The 11649-nt window shown below is 43.3% G+C and overlaps 3 protein-coding genes and 1 long non-coding RNA gene across 6 annotated transcripts; 2 read left to right on the forward strand and 2 right to left on the reverse strand.

Moving 5' to 3' along the window:
• Window positions 1–153: 153 nt before the first annotated feature.
• LOC6533906 (phosphomannomutase) lies at window positions 154–1133 on the forward strand. Its single transcript, XM_002094570.4, has one exon. The coding sequence runs from the start codon at window positions 272–274 to the stop codon at window positions 1034–1036; it is 765 nt and encodes a 254-aa protein (XP_002094606.1). The 5' UTR covers window positions 154–271; the 3' UTR covers window positions 1037–1133.
• LOC6533907 (kelch domain-containing protein 4) lies at window positions 1011–3006 on the reverse strand. Its single transcript, XM_002094571.3, has 4 exons — window positions 2719–3006; window positions 2352–2657; window positions 1872–2292; window positions 1011–1812 (listed from the first exon to the last, which is right to left on the reverse strand). The coding sequence occupies exons 1-4, from the start codon at window positions 2830–2832 to the stop codon at window positions 1130–1132; spliced, it is 1524 nt and encodes a 507-aa protein (XP_002094607.1). The 5' UTR covers window positions 2833–3006; the 3' UTR covers window positions 1011–1129.
• A 148-nt stretch (window positions 3007–3154) lies between these two features.
• LOC6533908 lies at window positions 3155–11099 on the reverse strand. Of its 3 annotated transcripts, none has more exons than XM_002094572.4 (8): window positions 10883–11099; window positions 9823–9825; window positions 6766–6855; window positions 6656–6661; window positions 5983–6055; window positions 5619–5708; window positions 4155–4181; window positions 3155–4094 (listed from the first exon to the last, which is right to left on the reverse strand). In XM_002094572.4, exons 1-8 carry the CDS (start codon window positions 10919–10921, stop codon window positions 3415–3417), a joined length of 1008 nt encoding a protein of 335 aa, XP_002094608.2. In that variant the 5' UTR covers window positions 10922–11099; the 3' UTR covers window positions 3155–3414. The 3 variants fall into 3 exon arrangements, with proteins under 3 accessions (XP_002094608.2, XP_039229478.1, XP_039229479.1); XM_039373545.2 differs by lacking the exons at window positions 9823–9825; window positions 10883–11099 and adding exons at window positions 4583–4628; window positions 7331–7501 and having other exon boundaries at window positions 3650–4094; XM_039373544.1 differs by lacking the exons at window positions 9823–9825; window positions 10883–11099 and adding an exon at window positions 4583–4628.
• LOC120321393 lies at window positions 7948–8647 on the forward strand. Its single transcript, XR_005560991.1, has 2 exons — window positions 7948–8255; window positions 8319–8647. It is a non-coding gene; the product is annotated as an uncharacterized LOC120321393 (long non-coding RNA).
• Window positions 11100–11649: the final 550 nt, after the last annotated feature.

Genomic DNA, 11649 nt, shown 5'->3' on the forward strand with positions numbered 1-11649 from the left:
TATACTTTATATGGTCGGAAACGCTTCCTTCTGCCTGTTACATACTTTTCAACGAATCTAGTATACCCTTTTACTCTACGAGTAACGGGTATAAATATGAATTCTGAGTGCACTTTGGTTCCGGAACTGGTTCCGTGCCGGTGCATTAAAAGCTTTAGGGGATTTCTCACCAATTCGTTGCCGCTTACAAGGTTCTTTATCTCAAATCATACGTGGACATAAATATCTGGATAATAAATACCTGTGGGCTTCATCAGAAGACATATGCAAAATGAGCACCGCAACATTGAAGCGTGATGAAATCCTGCTGCTCTTCGACGTGGACGGCACCCTAACGATGCCCAGATCCATGGTGACGCCGGAGTTTGAGGAGTTTTTCTACTCGCAGGTGAAACCCAGGGCGACTATCGGAATCGTTGGAGGATCGGACCTGGAGAAGATGTTCGAGCAGCTGAACGGCAGGAAGATACTAAACGAGTTCGACTTCATATTCCCGGAGAACGGGCTGGTGCAGATTGAGGGCGGAAAGGAGGTGGGAAAGCAGAATATTATCTCGCATCTGGGGGAGAAGACCCTGAAGCGCTTCATTAACTTTGTGCTGCGCTATCTGTCCGACCTGGATGTACCCATCAAGAGGGGCACCTTCATCGAGTTCCGGAACGGCATGATGAACGTGTGTCCCATTGGAAGGCAGTGCACTCGGGAGGAGCGCAACATGTTCGCCGAATACGACATTGAGCACAAGGTGCGGGAGAAGATGATCAAGGACCTGAAGCAGGAGTTTGCCGATGTGGATCTCACGTACTCCATTGGTGGCCAGATCAGCTTTGATGTCTTCCCCCACGGTTGGGATAAGACCTACTGCCTGCGACACATCGAAGCCCACTATAAGTTCAAGGAAATCCACTTTTTCGGCGATAAGACGGAGCCGGGCGGCAATGATTATGAGATTTATAGCGATCCTCGAACCATCAGCCATAGGGTATATACTCCCAAGGATACGCAACGCATTCTCACTGAGATTCTGGAGCTGTGAGAATTCCGAGCATACTCAGCTGTTAAAAATATTCCATTTTTATACATGTGTACAATTGTTAACCAAAATTTAATATATAGTCCTTTGAAATTATTAATCCGTGTCCATGTCCGAACTGTTGGAGCTATCCTCCTCGCCGCTACTGCATTCCTCGTCCGAGCTGCTGCTGTCGCTATCCTCCCATTCGTGGGCCTTCAGGCTATTGGGGATTATCACCTTCCACTCCAGTTTGTGCAAGTCCAGGGAGTAGAAGTCGTTGTAGGTCAACTGCTTGGCGTCCTCTTCGAAGATCCCGCCAAAAATATACAGTGTTCCCTTGCAAACGCACATTCCGGGATTCATTCGCGGCGATGGCACATTGGTGGGCTTGGGCTTGGCGAACAGACTGGGTATGTTGGACACATATGGCGTACTGGTACTGGGACCCCCAACGGTGACCGTGAAAATGCCATCTGTGGTGGTGGTCACTGGCTTATCAACAGCGGACATCTCCACATCTTTGCTCTCCTCCGATTCCTTCTTCTCGGCGGTGCTGCTCTTAGCTTGGATCTCCTGCAATCTCCATGTTTGGGCGGTCAAATCGAAGGCCAGGAGATCATCGCCGAACTGACCGTGCACATCTTCGTCGTCCTCATCGACGTCCATGACGCCACCAAAGGTATAGGCCTTGCCATTCGCAGCCACAGTGCAGCCAACGCTGCTTCGCGGCTTGGGCTTATAACCGCCGGGTTTCACGGGTGCCCACTTATACTTGTTATCCGCATCGCCAGCGTTTTCTGTTGGGAAACAATTGGTGTTAATATGTGGGTAATGAATCAAATACTTTCAATCGTACTGTCTTGACTCAGGACAAACATATCCGTGTGCGTTACTCCTCTATCCGCCTCCTTCTTCATGGAGGCCCTCGAGTAACCTCCCCAAACATAGATCTTTCCCTCCGGAGAAGCCGCAATACAACAGCCAGAACGAGGAGCTGGCACAATCGCACCTCCTATGTCAGCTTTAAGCCACTGATAGGACTCCAAGGAGAAGATGTGAACATCGTTGAAGTAATGGTACGACTGGTTGTTGTCATGGAAGCCACCAAAGATGAACAGGCGCTTCTTGGAGACGGTCATTCGATGGCCACTCCTAGGACTCGGTCCATTGGGCGCAATTATCCTCTCCCATTTGCGGGATTTCAGTGAGAACTTCCAGAGATCCTTGTAGTGGTGGAACTGCAGCTGTGAGGGACTGGCATGCTCGCCTCCGAACATCTGTAGAGTTTACATGATAATAACTTTTCATACACAAAGGTGGTTTATTGATAACTTACCCAGAGTTCACCTCCATTGCTGGCCACAGCCACCATTTGGTGTCCACTTCTGGGCGTGGGTCCCGATGGCGACTTCAGCTGCCTCCACTCGCCGCTCTTGGTGTTGTAGAAGAACAAATCGTTATACACTGTGGTTTTTGTGCCAGTGTAAAGTTCTCCGCCAAACATGATGAGTTCCTCCTTTTCCGGATGGGAAACCAAGGTGAAATTGGATCGGGGAGTTGGCGCCGTGCAAACGGATTCGCTGATGGTCTCAATCTTGCCCTCCTTGGCCTCCAGTAATTGGATGATATCAGCTATATTTGCCTACAAAAAGTTTTATCTTATTAGTAAACAATATATGATGGCTAGTTCACTTGATTCGTACTTCTCCCAGTTTTTCCAGCATTTTCTTTTGCCGTGCCGCCTGCTTTTTGTCCGTTTTCATGGCGGTTTTCTCGGCTCCTTTGCCCTTCTTCTTGTTTTTGTCCTTCTTGCCCATGTTAATTGTTTTATTTCGGCTCAGAAATTTAAATCAACAAACTTTTTTTTGCCGCACGTGTATCGTTTATAAATAGAAGAAGAGGAAGCGCTATTTTCAAGTTTACCATATTTTGAGCGCTTAGCACGAAATTGTGAGAAATGTCCTAACGGGTTTTTTTTTAAAGAGCGCGCGCAAAACAAATTCAAATTTTAAGTTCAATATATTTATAAGATTTAAATATAATAACTAATAAATCAGGAATATTGATATCAACAGTAATAACCATTAAAGGAAAACATACGATTTTTCATAAATGCAATAAAACGCATACAAGCTTTAATTTCAAATCAAAAATACACATATTATATGATATATTATAAGTCCCTAGAAGAAGAATACAAAATAGGAAATAACAAATGCTAGATTCTTTAGATATAAACTTTTACAAACACAAGAAAATGTAAATTTTAAAGTCAATACTTAAAACATACTTTAGTTAAGTGAAAAAACAAATACTTTCATGATTACATGGTCAATGTTAAACACAATGTTGTGTGGTATGTAGACATTCAGGCTGGGCTAACAACGATATTCAGGTAATTAGGATTGCGACGGATTGCTGCTCGAGGATCCGCGACAATTGACCGACCAGCTGGAGTCGAAGCCGCAGGCGGAGTCCGAGTCGGAATCCACGGCGAATGATGCGGCAATGCCCTTAGGAGCACGCAACTGATTCGGCGTCGTGGGCATGCTGCTATATCCGCCATTCAGATTCGAACTGGAGTGCGAGGAGCAGATGGAATCACGTGGCGAATCGGTGGTATTCGATGCATAGGACGAACGCTTCGAAGACTTGTTCCGCTTGCTGATATAGTCGACCGTCTTGGGCGGCGGCATGAGTTCCTCCGATCGATGTGGTATGTTGTCCGCCGATCCCCAAGACTTGTGCACCCCGTCGTAGATGTTGCGGTTATTGGGAACGCTCGCCCTCGATGGAAGGCCGCCGTTCGTTGCGTAGGGTGTGGTCATCGCTGCCCTCTGATTCGGATTGCGACTCCGTGTCGTACCAACGTGGTGATGATGACGCTGATGAGGGGCTCGGTGAGTTCGAGGGTGATGGCGACTTGCTGCTCCCGTTCCCGCTCCCCCGCCATTGCCATAGCCCGTCGGAGCCACCCCACTGCCGTTGCCCACTCCCAAGAAATTGCTGAACGCCTCGGTGGTCTTCTTTACCCGGACATTCAGTGAACCAATCCGTAGGAAGCCCAAATCTTTTTCGACTGCAATGGAAAAATAGCAACTTAATCATACAATTTAATTTGCGTCTATAAATGACTTACTTGCATGCTTTTTGCGAGCCTTGATTTCTGGAAAGTAGACAACACAAGTAAAGTGGATTACTATTTATTCATTTTTAACAATGATCATATCAAATGAACGTGCATAAACTGAAGAAAGTGCCTGAGGTTAGCGGACTTTTGGAAACAATTATAAGATAATGCAGGCGATGAGAATAAACATGGCAAATAATAGAAAGAAAACTTACCAACTTAGCAACGCAAACGGGATATGCAACTCAAGTGCTAGCAAAGTATAACTAAAATACAAGATTTAAAGCTACCAACGTACAGAAACCAATATATATATACAGGCTAAATATAAAAGCAAATGTGGCAAATTCAAAATTAAGTTAGCAAATAAATTGAACATCGCATAAAATCAACACTAATGGGTTTGAAATACTCAAGATCGTTAAATCTCAACCTGCCTCCAGGTTCCGTTGAGTCCGCCGCTGAATCGCATCGCTTGAATCTCTACATGCAGCAAAATTGGAAATAGATAGATAGATAGGTTCCCATGTTACATTAATTACTAGCTCGATTTGGGGTTTGTATACTCTACTTTTCAGTAAGTTTGTTGATGATGGGCAACAATGTTTGCAAACGAGTGTAAATACTATTATTTCGCAAGGCGCATTCTCATTGTTAAGTTGTTTAGGTTTATAGGACTTATTTATAAATTAATACTTTAGTTTTGAAGGCGCCAGTGTTTTATTGTTTTTCCTTCCGATAAACATGCGATTATTTAAAAATATGTACATAAAAGTGTGATTACTTATAGTAGGTTAATACACCTTGGTAAAATATATATTATAATAAGGCCATGCTTTGGTACTTAAAAGCTATTGAAGTTTAGTGACATTACAACATCTCATAGGTAGACCCCAGATCATGTACATACAGTGTAAAAGTATAGAAAATATAATTTTAGTTCAGCCCCAACCAATTGTTGTAACTATATTTACATTAGCGCAATTTTGGAAGTGTAAATACAGGTTACAGATTTGAGGACAAGCCAGTGTACCAATTAACCGTGCTCCGGTGGGTTAGTAAACACATCTTTGGCCAACGGTCGACGGCTGCCACCAGCGGTGGCTCGAAAGGTCTTGCGGAGAAAGCTCTCCTTGCGACGCGTGGTGGCGCCACGGAACGGCACCGGCTGTCCCTCCATTTCGCAGGGCAACAGATCGCTGTCCTCGGTGGAGGACTTAAAGTTACCCGGCAGCGGTTGTGCCGGCGTCTTCTTGGAGCGCCGACTGACCGTCATCGACTGGGTGCGGGAAACCGCACCGCCGCCGCCAAGCGAACCACCGCTGATGGTGGCAAACCGATTCTGGGCCCGCTTCTTGCCCCGGGTTAGTGCACTGCCCAGTGTGCCGCCGGTGATCTGACTACTCTCAATGAATCCCAACGTGCGGAAGTTGCTGTTCACATCCGCACCGAGGAAATACTTTTCATACTCACTGCTGCACGTCGAGGCCGAGACACTCGACCGCTGGCGACTGTAGTCCAGTGGCTTGTTGCCGCTCCAGTCCATGATGTCCCGATTGGCCTCTGGAGGATTGCCACAAAGAAGAATTCATATCAGCTTATTTCGAATATTTTAAATAAATACAGGCATTTTAAAGCCCAAAAATGGCATATAAATAAGCAAACCTCTATATCGTTTAGAACAAATAATCTACTTAACTATTATTTTAAAGCAATATAACAAACAGTGAACAGTAAATATTAGATATTTATTTTTGACTTTTGTATTAATAATATTTAATATTAGATATTTATTTTTGACTTTTGTTTAAATATTAATAATAGTAATAATACTTACTGTAGACATTCCAGAGTAGTTCGAAGATGTTATCTCTACCAAACTGGGTGGCCAAATGCAGAGGTGTGTACCCCTGAATACAAGTAAAATAAATAACAATAATAGTGCATGAATAAATGCATGTAAATAGTTCATTAAGTACGTATTCTAGTAACTTATAATTTTATAGAAACTAAAAATCAATTTGTTAAAAGAGTTAAATCGCTCTAAATTCCCATGTGAATTATCAAATGCGTGTTTTGCCACTTTGGGGTTTGTTTTTTGTTTTTGGCAAGAGGCGTTTCGAATGCTGCGGATTGTGATTGACAATTCACTTTGTTTCAAATTTGTATGTGACATTTGAATACAATTGAGTGCGTTTAATTTCGCCGGAACAAAGGAGCGTTCAATTTAAAATTTTGTAAACTCGAATGGGCCAGAATTGGGCAAAGGATTGCGTTCGCTTGGAGGTGACAGGCTGGTGAGGCCCAATTGGATATGCTCGTCATGATTTGTCACAGCCGGCTCTGCTCTATCCAAAATGCAGAATTCCTGCGGGAAAGGGTTATGTTTCGCCGCGATTCGGTGACATGTGACGCAGATTCACGCGCGACTGGGACAAGCCAATAAGTCGCTTCTCGTATATTATTAAAAAATTGCCCCAATTGTATGTATGTACATATCTCACACTCACCCCGTTCTGCATTGAAGTTGACGAACAGTTGGCGCAGGCGATCACATGGAATGAAGGGGCATTTTAATATCTTGAAGTTTACACGTCTGCAGCTCAGATAAATCGCTTACCGTTCTGGCATTCACATCCGCCTTGTAGGTGCCAGCAATTAGCTTAACCACATCTTCATTTCCGTGCTTGGCTGCCCAGTGCAAAGCGGTCTGAAAGGAATTAGTCTGGGATTAGTATGTCTATCTAGGGGAATTTTTAAAATTTTTAATAGTGCAGAGGCAGCGAAGCAAAAACCAAGCTAAATCATTGGTAAAGTGACATTATCGAAATATTTCATATACTAAAAGAACTGTTGAGAACTGTCTTATTCTATAATAAATATGAATATTCAGACGCATTACATTACAAACCGTTTGAATTATAATTTTAAACTAATATTCAATTTAAATTGAAATTGTGGCAGCTTATCTTCATATCTCTAATTTTGGTAACTTATCATTTGCAATTAGGTAGCTGATGTCAGCTTGTTTTAAGCCATTGAAAACCATCTAATTTAATGATGTAAGCATCCATTTTCGAATTTTCACAGATATTTGTTGAGGGATTAATTGTAAACACGCCATGTGAACGGCAGTCGGTGTCCCAATCGCGAGGCAGATGCCCCACTTCTGGAACTATTTGTACCGCCATCAATTGGCCCCTGGACCGCCGAACTCGAGGATCCGAGGACGAGGATGAGGTTGAGGTTGAGGACTCGACCCAGCTGCCGTATCCGAGATTCCGCGATATAAATAAATTGGCCAGCCACCGCCGAATGCCTGTTGCCTCAATTATTTTCATGTTAACATAATAATTTAGTATGGCAAAACGATTCGCCCGGCTGCGATAAGCCATTTGCTGGCTGGACGGAACTGAAGCTGGACGCTGGACATTGGAGCTGAAGCTGAAGCTGAAACTGGGAGCTGGAGCATCTTGGACGGCAGATCTTGGCCAGATCCCGCCACCACCAGTGCATTTCCATCGGCGCGCGGCGGTGCATGTCTGATTTTCTATAGAATTGTTTGCCGCCGCACTGCAGCCCACGTATGTAGCCTCAATGTGTTGACAATGAAGACGGTCACTTTCCTGACTTTCTGGACATTCTGGGTTTTGCTGGACGGCGACAAACGGCGAAGATCCGAAGATCGAAAGATCGGAAGATCGCAAACGGAACGGCCCAAGATCGCTGCGAACAAATAGAGTTTCAGAGCTTCAGTCAATTCCCATAGTCTGGCCGATCCAGGCGATCGGTGGTATGTAATTCTTTTCAAGGGAAATTTGTTTCGTGTCTCCCGTTTAAGAAGCTCCACATCCACATCCACATCCAGCTTCAGCTCCATCTCCATCTCCAACTCCCAGTTCCCGCCGCTGACGTAGTTATTGCTGTCGATGCATCTTAATCTGCCCAGCCTGGCATTTAATCTCGTCCATTGTCTTTCGACCACAACCAATGATCACGGCCAGGAGCTGCCAGTTGGGAAGCGGTGCTGGCTGCCGGCTGCTGGGTGCTGGGCATCTGGTAATCTCTGGGAGAAGGTGGGAGGAGCTGGGGCAGCGTGAGCGGTGGAATGTGGGTATAATTTGGTTACAGTGATACTGCGACTCGTCTCTATTCAATTAGCGCATTTTTTAGCACATTAGATAAGGGGAATTAAATTCTCAAACGATACGACATGGTGGCAAAAACCGAGTTGGCTCCGGGAAAACAATAAAGCAATCAGCGGATTTGTTCTGCATTTGTTGCTATCTTGATTGATTTCTATTGGGATGATTGCTATTTGATATAAAATATGTTTTTAAGTCAAATATTGAAGCAAATACTGTGGCACTATTTTTCACAGAATATCATTTCAAATGTGTCTTCTGTTTCTTTCTGACAAACTAGATTTAAAACCTATTACTTTAATAATCAACTGATACTTAAATTACTAATTAAAATGGTAGATTTTTTAAAATTTGAAATACTTTTTTCTGACTAATCGACATACTCCTTGTTTTTCTGTAGATATTTTTTAAGTTCCCTCAATAATTAGAACATAGAATTTATAACCAAGCCGCCGTCATCTTTTCCCGCCTGCGTTTAATTATAAAAGGGCCGAGATTCGCATCGAAGTTGGCATTGTCCGTGGATTATCGCCTTGTTAGCCGGCTGGATGGCAGATGCTGAAAGGTTTTGTGGCGACCGGTTTTTGGGCCGGGCTTACAAATCGTCTCACGCGCAGTTTGGCGGGCTTGGGGAGCGATTTTAGCCATTTGGGGAAGTTGCCGCTACAGTGTCTGAGCCTTTTTACATATGGCACGTTGTCCGTCTGCACGTTTAAATTTATTGTCCATTCCATTAATGGTGGCAAGGGACAGGAATTTTGTGTCTTTGAAAGTGAAATGCCATAAATTCTTGTGTCTCGTTCCGCTGTGGCATTGTATTGGCACACCGCAAGCAAACAGAGCGATTTGCCTCGCCTCCGGATCCACCAGATCCTCGGAATCCTCCACCGCCATCCTCCGATCCTCAGCTCGTCGGCGTGGATTCAGTTTCAGTTTCTGATGCGGATTCGGATGCGGAATCCTTCCTGCCCTCGCTTCGCATCCCATGGCATACGCATACCCAAGTGGCCAGAAATTCCAGCGGCCGAGATTCCAATACCTAGGTCGTGCGACATTTAACCGTGTTTGCTGATCCGTTATTGCTTCATGATCATAAAAGGATGTTTGCGCATATCTCACACACCATTTGGTTTTTGGGAAGTGCTCCTAAGGACTATTCAAGGTGGCTGAGGACAGCATTTTCCAAGGCTCTGTTGCTATATCTCACGACTGACTTATTCAAAATATTCCCCTTATTCTAGATATTAAACTTTATACAGCAAATTCACTAACAGTCCAATCTGTTTCAGAATGTCTTATAAACAGAAAGATTTAAAATCAATTATTTAATTTTAATCCATTTTTAAACTGAGTTTAAATTGTTTAGATCCCTAGCTTAAAAATATTTTTCTATCATCTTAGGATATGAAATATTGTTGGATTTATGTGAGATGAGTTAATACTCGTCACAAGCTTAAACTAGCATCTAATTTGCAAGTTGATCGATTAAATATTTATGTAAAAGCTCATTGAAAATACATAGTAATACTTACATACTGGAATCCGCAACATCCAATGGGCATATAAAATAAAAAAACAGAAAGCATAATTAATAAAATTAGGGTCACGATAAGGCGCACAAAACCACTCAAAAAAACTGACACAAATTAAACTTCCCCACACAGCAGCAAAAAAAGAAGAGGAAAGGATCCTCTGGGCAGGATTTGGATAAGACCGACAAGTGGCCATTATATGTGCCATTTTCGCTTAACAAGTTAATAACACATCCAGGAGGCAGCTTCAACGGCAATTACAGCCCCTCATTTCATTTTTCTGGCAGATGGATATCGCGAATATCACGAGGACGAAACGGCAGCTAGTCATACCAGCCAGTGAGTGTCCTTGCTCCTGTGCGAGAGATCCTGTGCCAAAAAGCCCTAATGGTGGCAATGGTGCCAACTATGTATGATAATGAGGGTCGTCGCAACTGGAATTCCGATGCGGGCCGGGCGGATGATGAAGTGCAGCCAAGTGCAGGAGGGGCATGGTGGCAAAGTGACTTCGATGTGCGGATGTTCGTTTAGCGCCAAAAGTCGAGCGCCTGTTTTTCCAACGTTCCGTCGCCCGGAGGCGTTTTGATCGAAATTCGATATAGCGCTGATAAGACGGGAATGGCTATGAAAATGGCTTTGGGAATGGGAATGGGTATGGGCATGAGAGTATCGCTTGACGGAGCCCGCAAAACGATGACCGCTGTAACCCAGAAGCTGTCACTTTGATGAATCGCCAGGACACGAAAACTGTCATGTTTAACATGGCCAGCTCTGGTTATAATTAAGACTCGCTGCTCCTTGGCGTAATTGCACTTGGGATCACAGATCCCAGACCGATCGGTGGGCAGCAAAGACTGCTCTGCAGATTACTCGCAAATTAATTTATCATTAAAGGTGCACTCGCTCCACTTTTCGACTGTCAAGAGCTCGGCAATCTTGAAATAATGAGCAACAAAGTCATGTTTTCCTAGGCTGGCAAGCTGCTCCCATTAATGAGAGTTTAATTTGTGTTTGTTTTTCCGAGCTAGTTACGCAGCAGAGTGGTCATGTTCATACTTACGCCCTGTTTTGTATTTCCGATCGGGGAATGTTGGTACATGGTTGTAAGTGACCGAAAAAGAAAGCATTAGCATGGAAATGGTAATTAAAAAAGATGTTAGGTGTAGATATTAATACAGTGTAGATATTAATATTAGACATACAAATGTACAACTGGAAAACTTAAAGAATTTAACTTTAGATTGATTGAAGATATTAATGCTATCCTACAAGAACTTAACTTTGGAATGATTAAAGATATTAATGCTATCCTATGAGAATTTAATTGATTGAAGATATTTATGCTATCCTATAAGCTTCTTGTTTTGTCTGTAATATGAGGCGCATTCTATACTATAAATATTATTAAATTTGTACTCTATTAATAATTTTAGCTTTAGTAAACCACAATTTTCCCTAAAATGCTCCAGCAGCATTGACCCAGAATTAATATAAATCACGATATCGGTATTAAGAGATTGGAATCAGTTGGAAAAATAATTTGACCCCTGGCATTTAAGACTGGAATCATGCTATCTAGTTAGGATATCATATGCGAAAGGTGTGCGAGTTCCCAGAGTGCTTGAAAGCCAATGTACCAGTCTTGTGGGACATAATTGTGAAATGGAAACAATTATTTTCGATTTATGCCCGGCGAGTCATAAATGCATGATAATCAATACCGCTGCTGACCAAATCGACAACTAGGTCTAATTGCCACGCCATTCAGTGAGTCTATGATACTCACAGAATAGTTAACAATCCTTACAAGCGAACAACAATAATCAC

The sequence above is a fragment of the Drosophila yakuba genome, chromosome 3L (assembly GCF_016746365.2).
Source record: "Drosophila yakuba strain Tai18E2 chromosome 3L, Prin_Dyak_Tai18E2_2.1, whole genome shotgun sequence".
In the NCBI taxonomy this organism is placed as follows: Eukaryota; Metazoa; Arthropoda; class Insecta; order Diptera; family Drosophilidae; genus Drosophila; species Drosophila yakuba.

Bases quoted from the DNA above. Each gene is read 5' to 3' on its own strand.
- LOC6533906 (XM_002094570.4), top strand. From the start codon at position 272: ATGAGCACCGCAACATTGAAGCGTGATGAAATCCTGCTGCTCTTCGAC.
- LOC6533907 (XM_002094571.3), bottom strand. From the start codon at position 2,832: ATGGGCAAGAAGGACAAAAACAAGAAGAAGGGCAAAGGAGCCGAGAAA. The intron at 2,293-2,351 runs GTAAGTTATCAA...TAAACTCTACAG, and splicing joins GCAATGGAGGTGAACTCTGG to ATGTTCGGAGGCGAGCATGC. The intron at 1,813-1,871 runs GTACGATTGAAA...GTTTCCCAACAG, and splicing joins GTTTGTCCTGAGTCAAGACA to AAAACGCTGGCGATGCGGAT.
- LOC6533908 (XM_002094572.4), bottom strand. From the start codon at position 10,921: ATGTACCAACATTCCCCGATCGGAAATACAAAACAGGGC. The intron at 5,709-5,982 runs GTAAGTATTATT...GCAATCCTCCAG, and splicing joins ACTACTCTGGAATGTCTACA to AGGCCAATCGGGACATCATG. The intron at 4,095-4,154 runs GTAAGTCATTTA...TTTCCATTGCAG, and splicing joins GGCTCGCAAAAAGCATGCAA to TCGAAAAAGATTTGGGCTTC.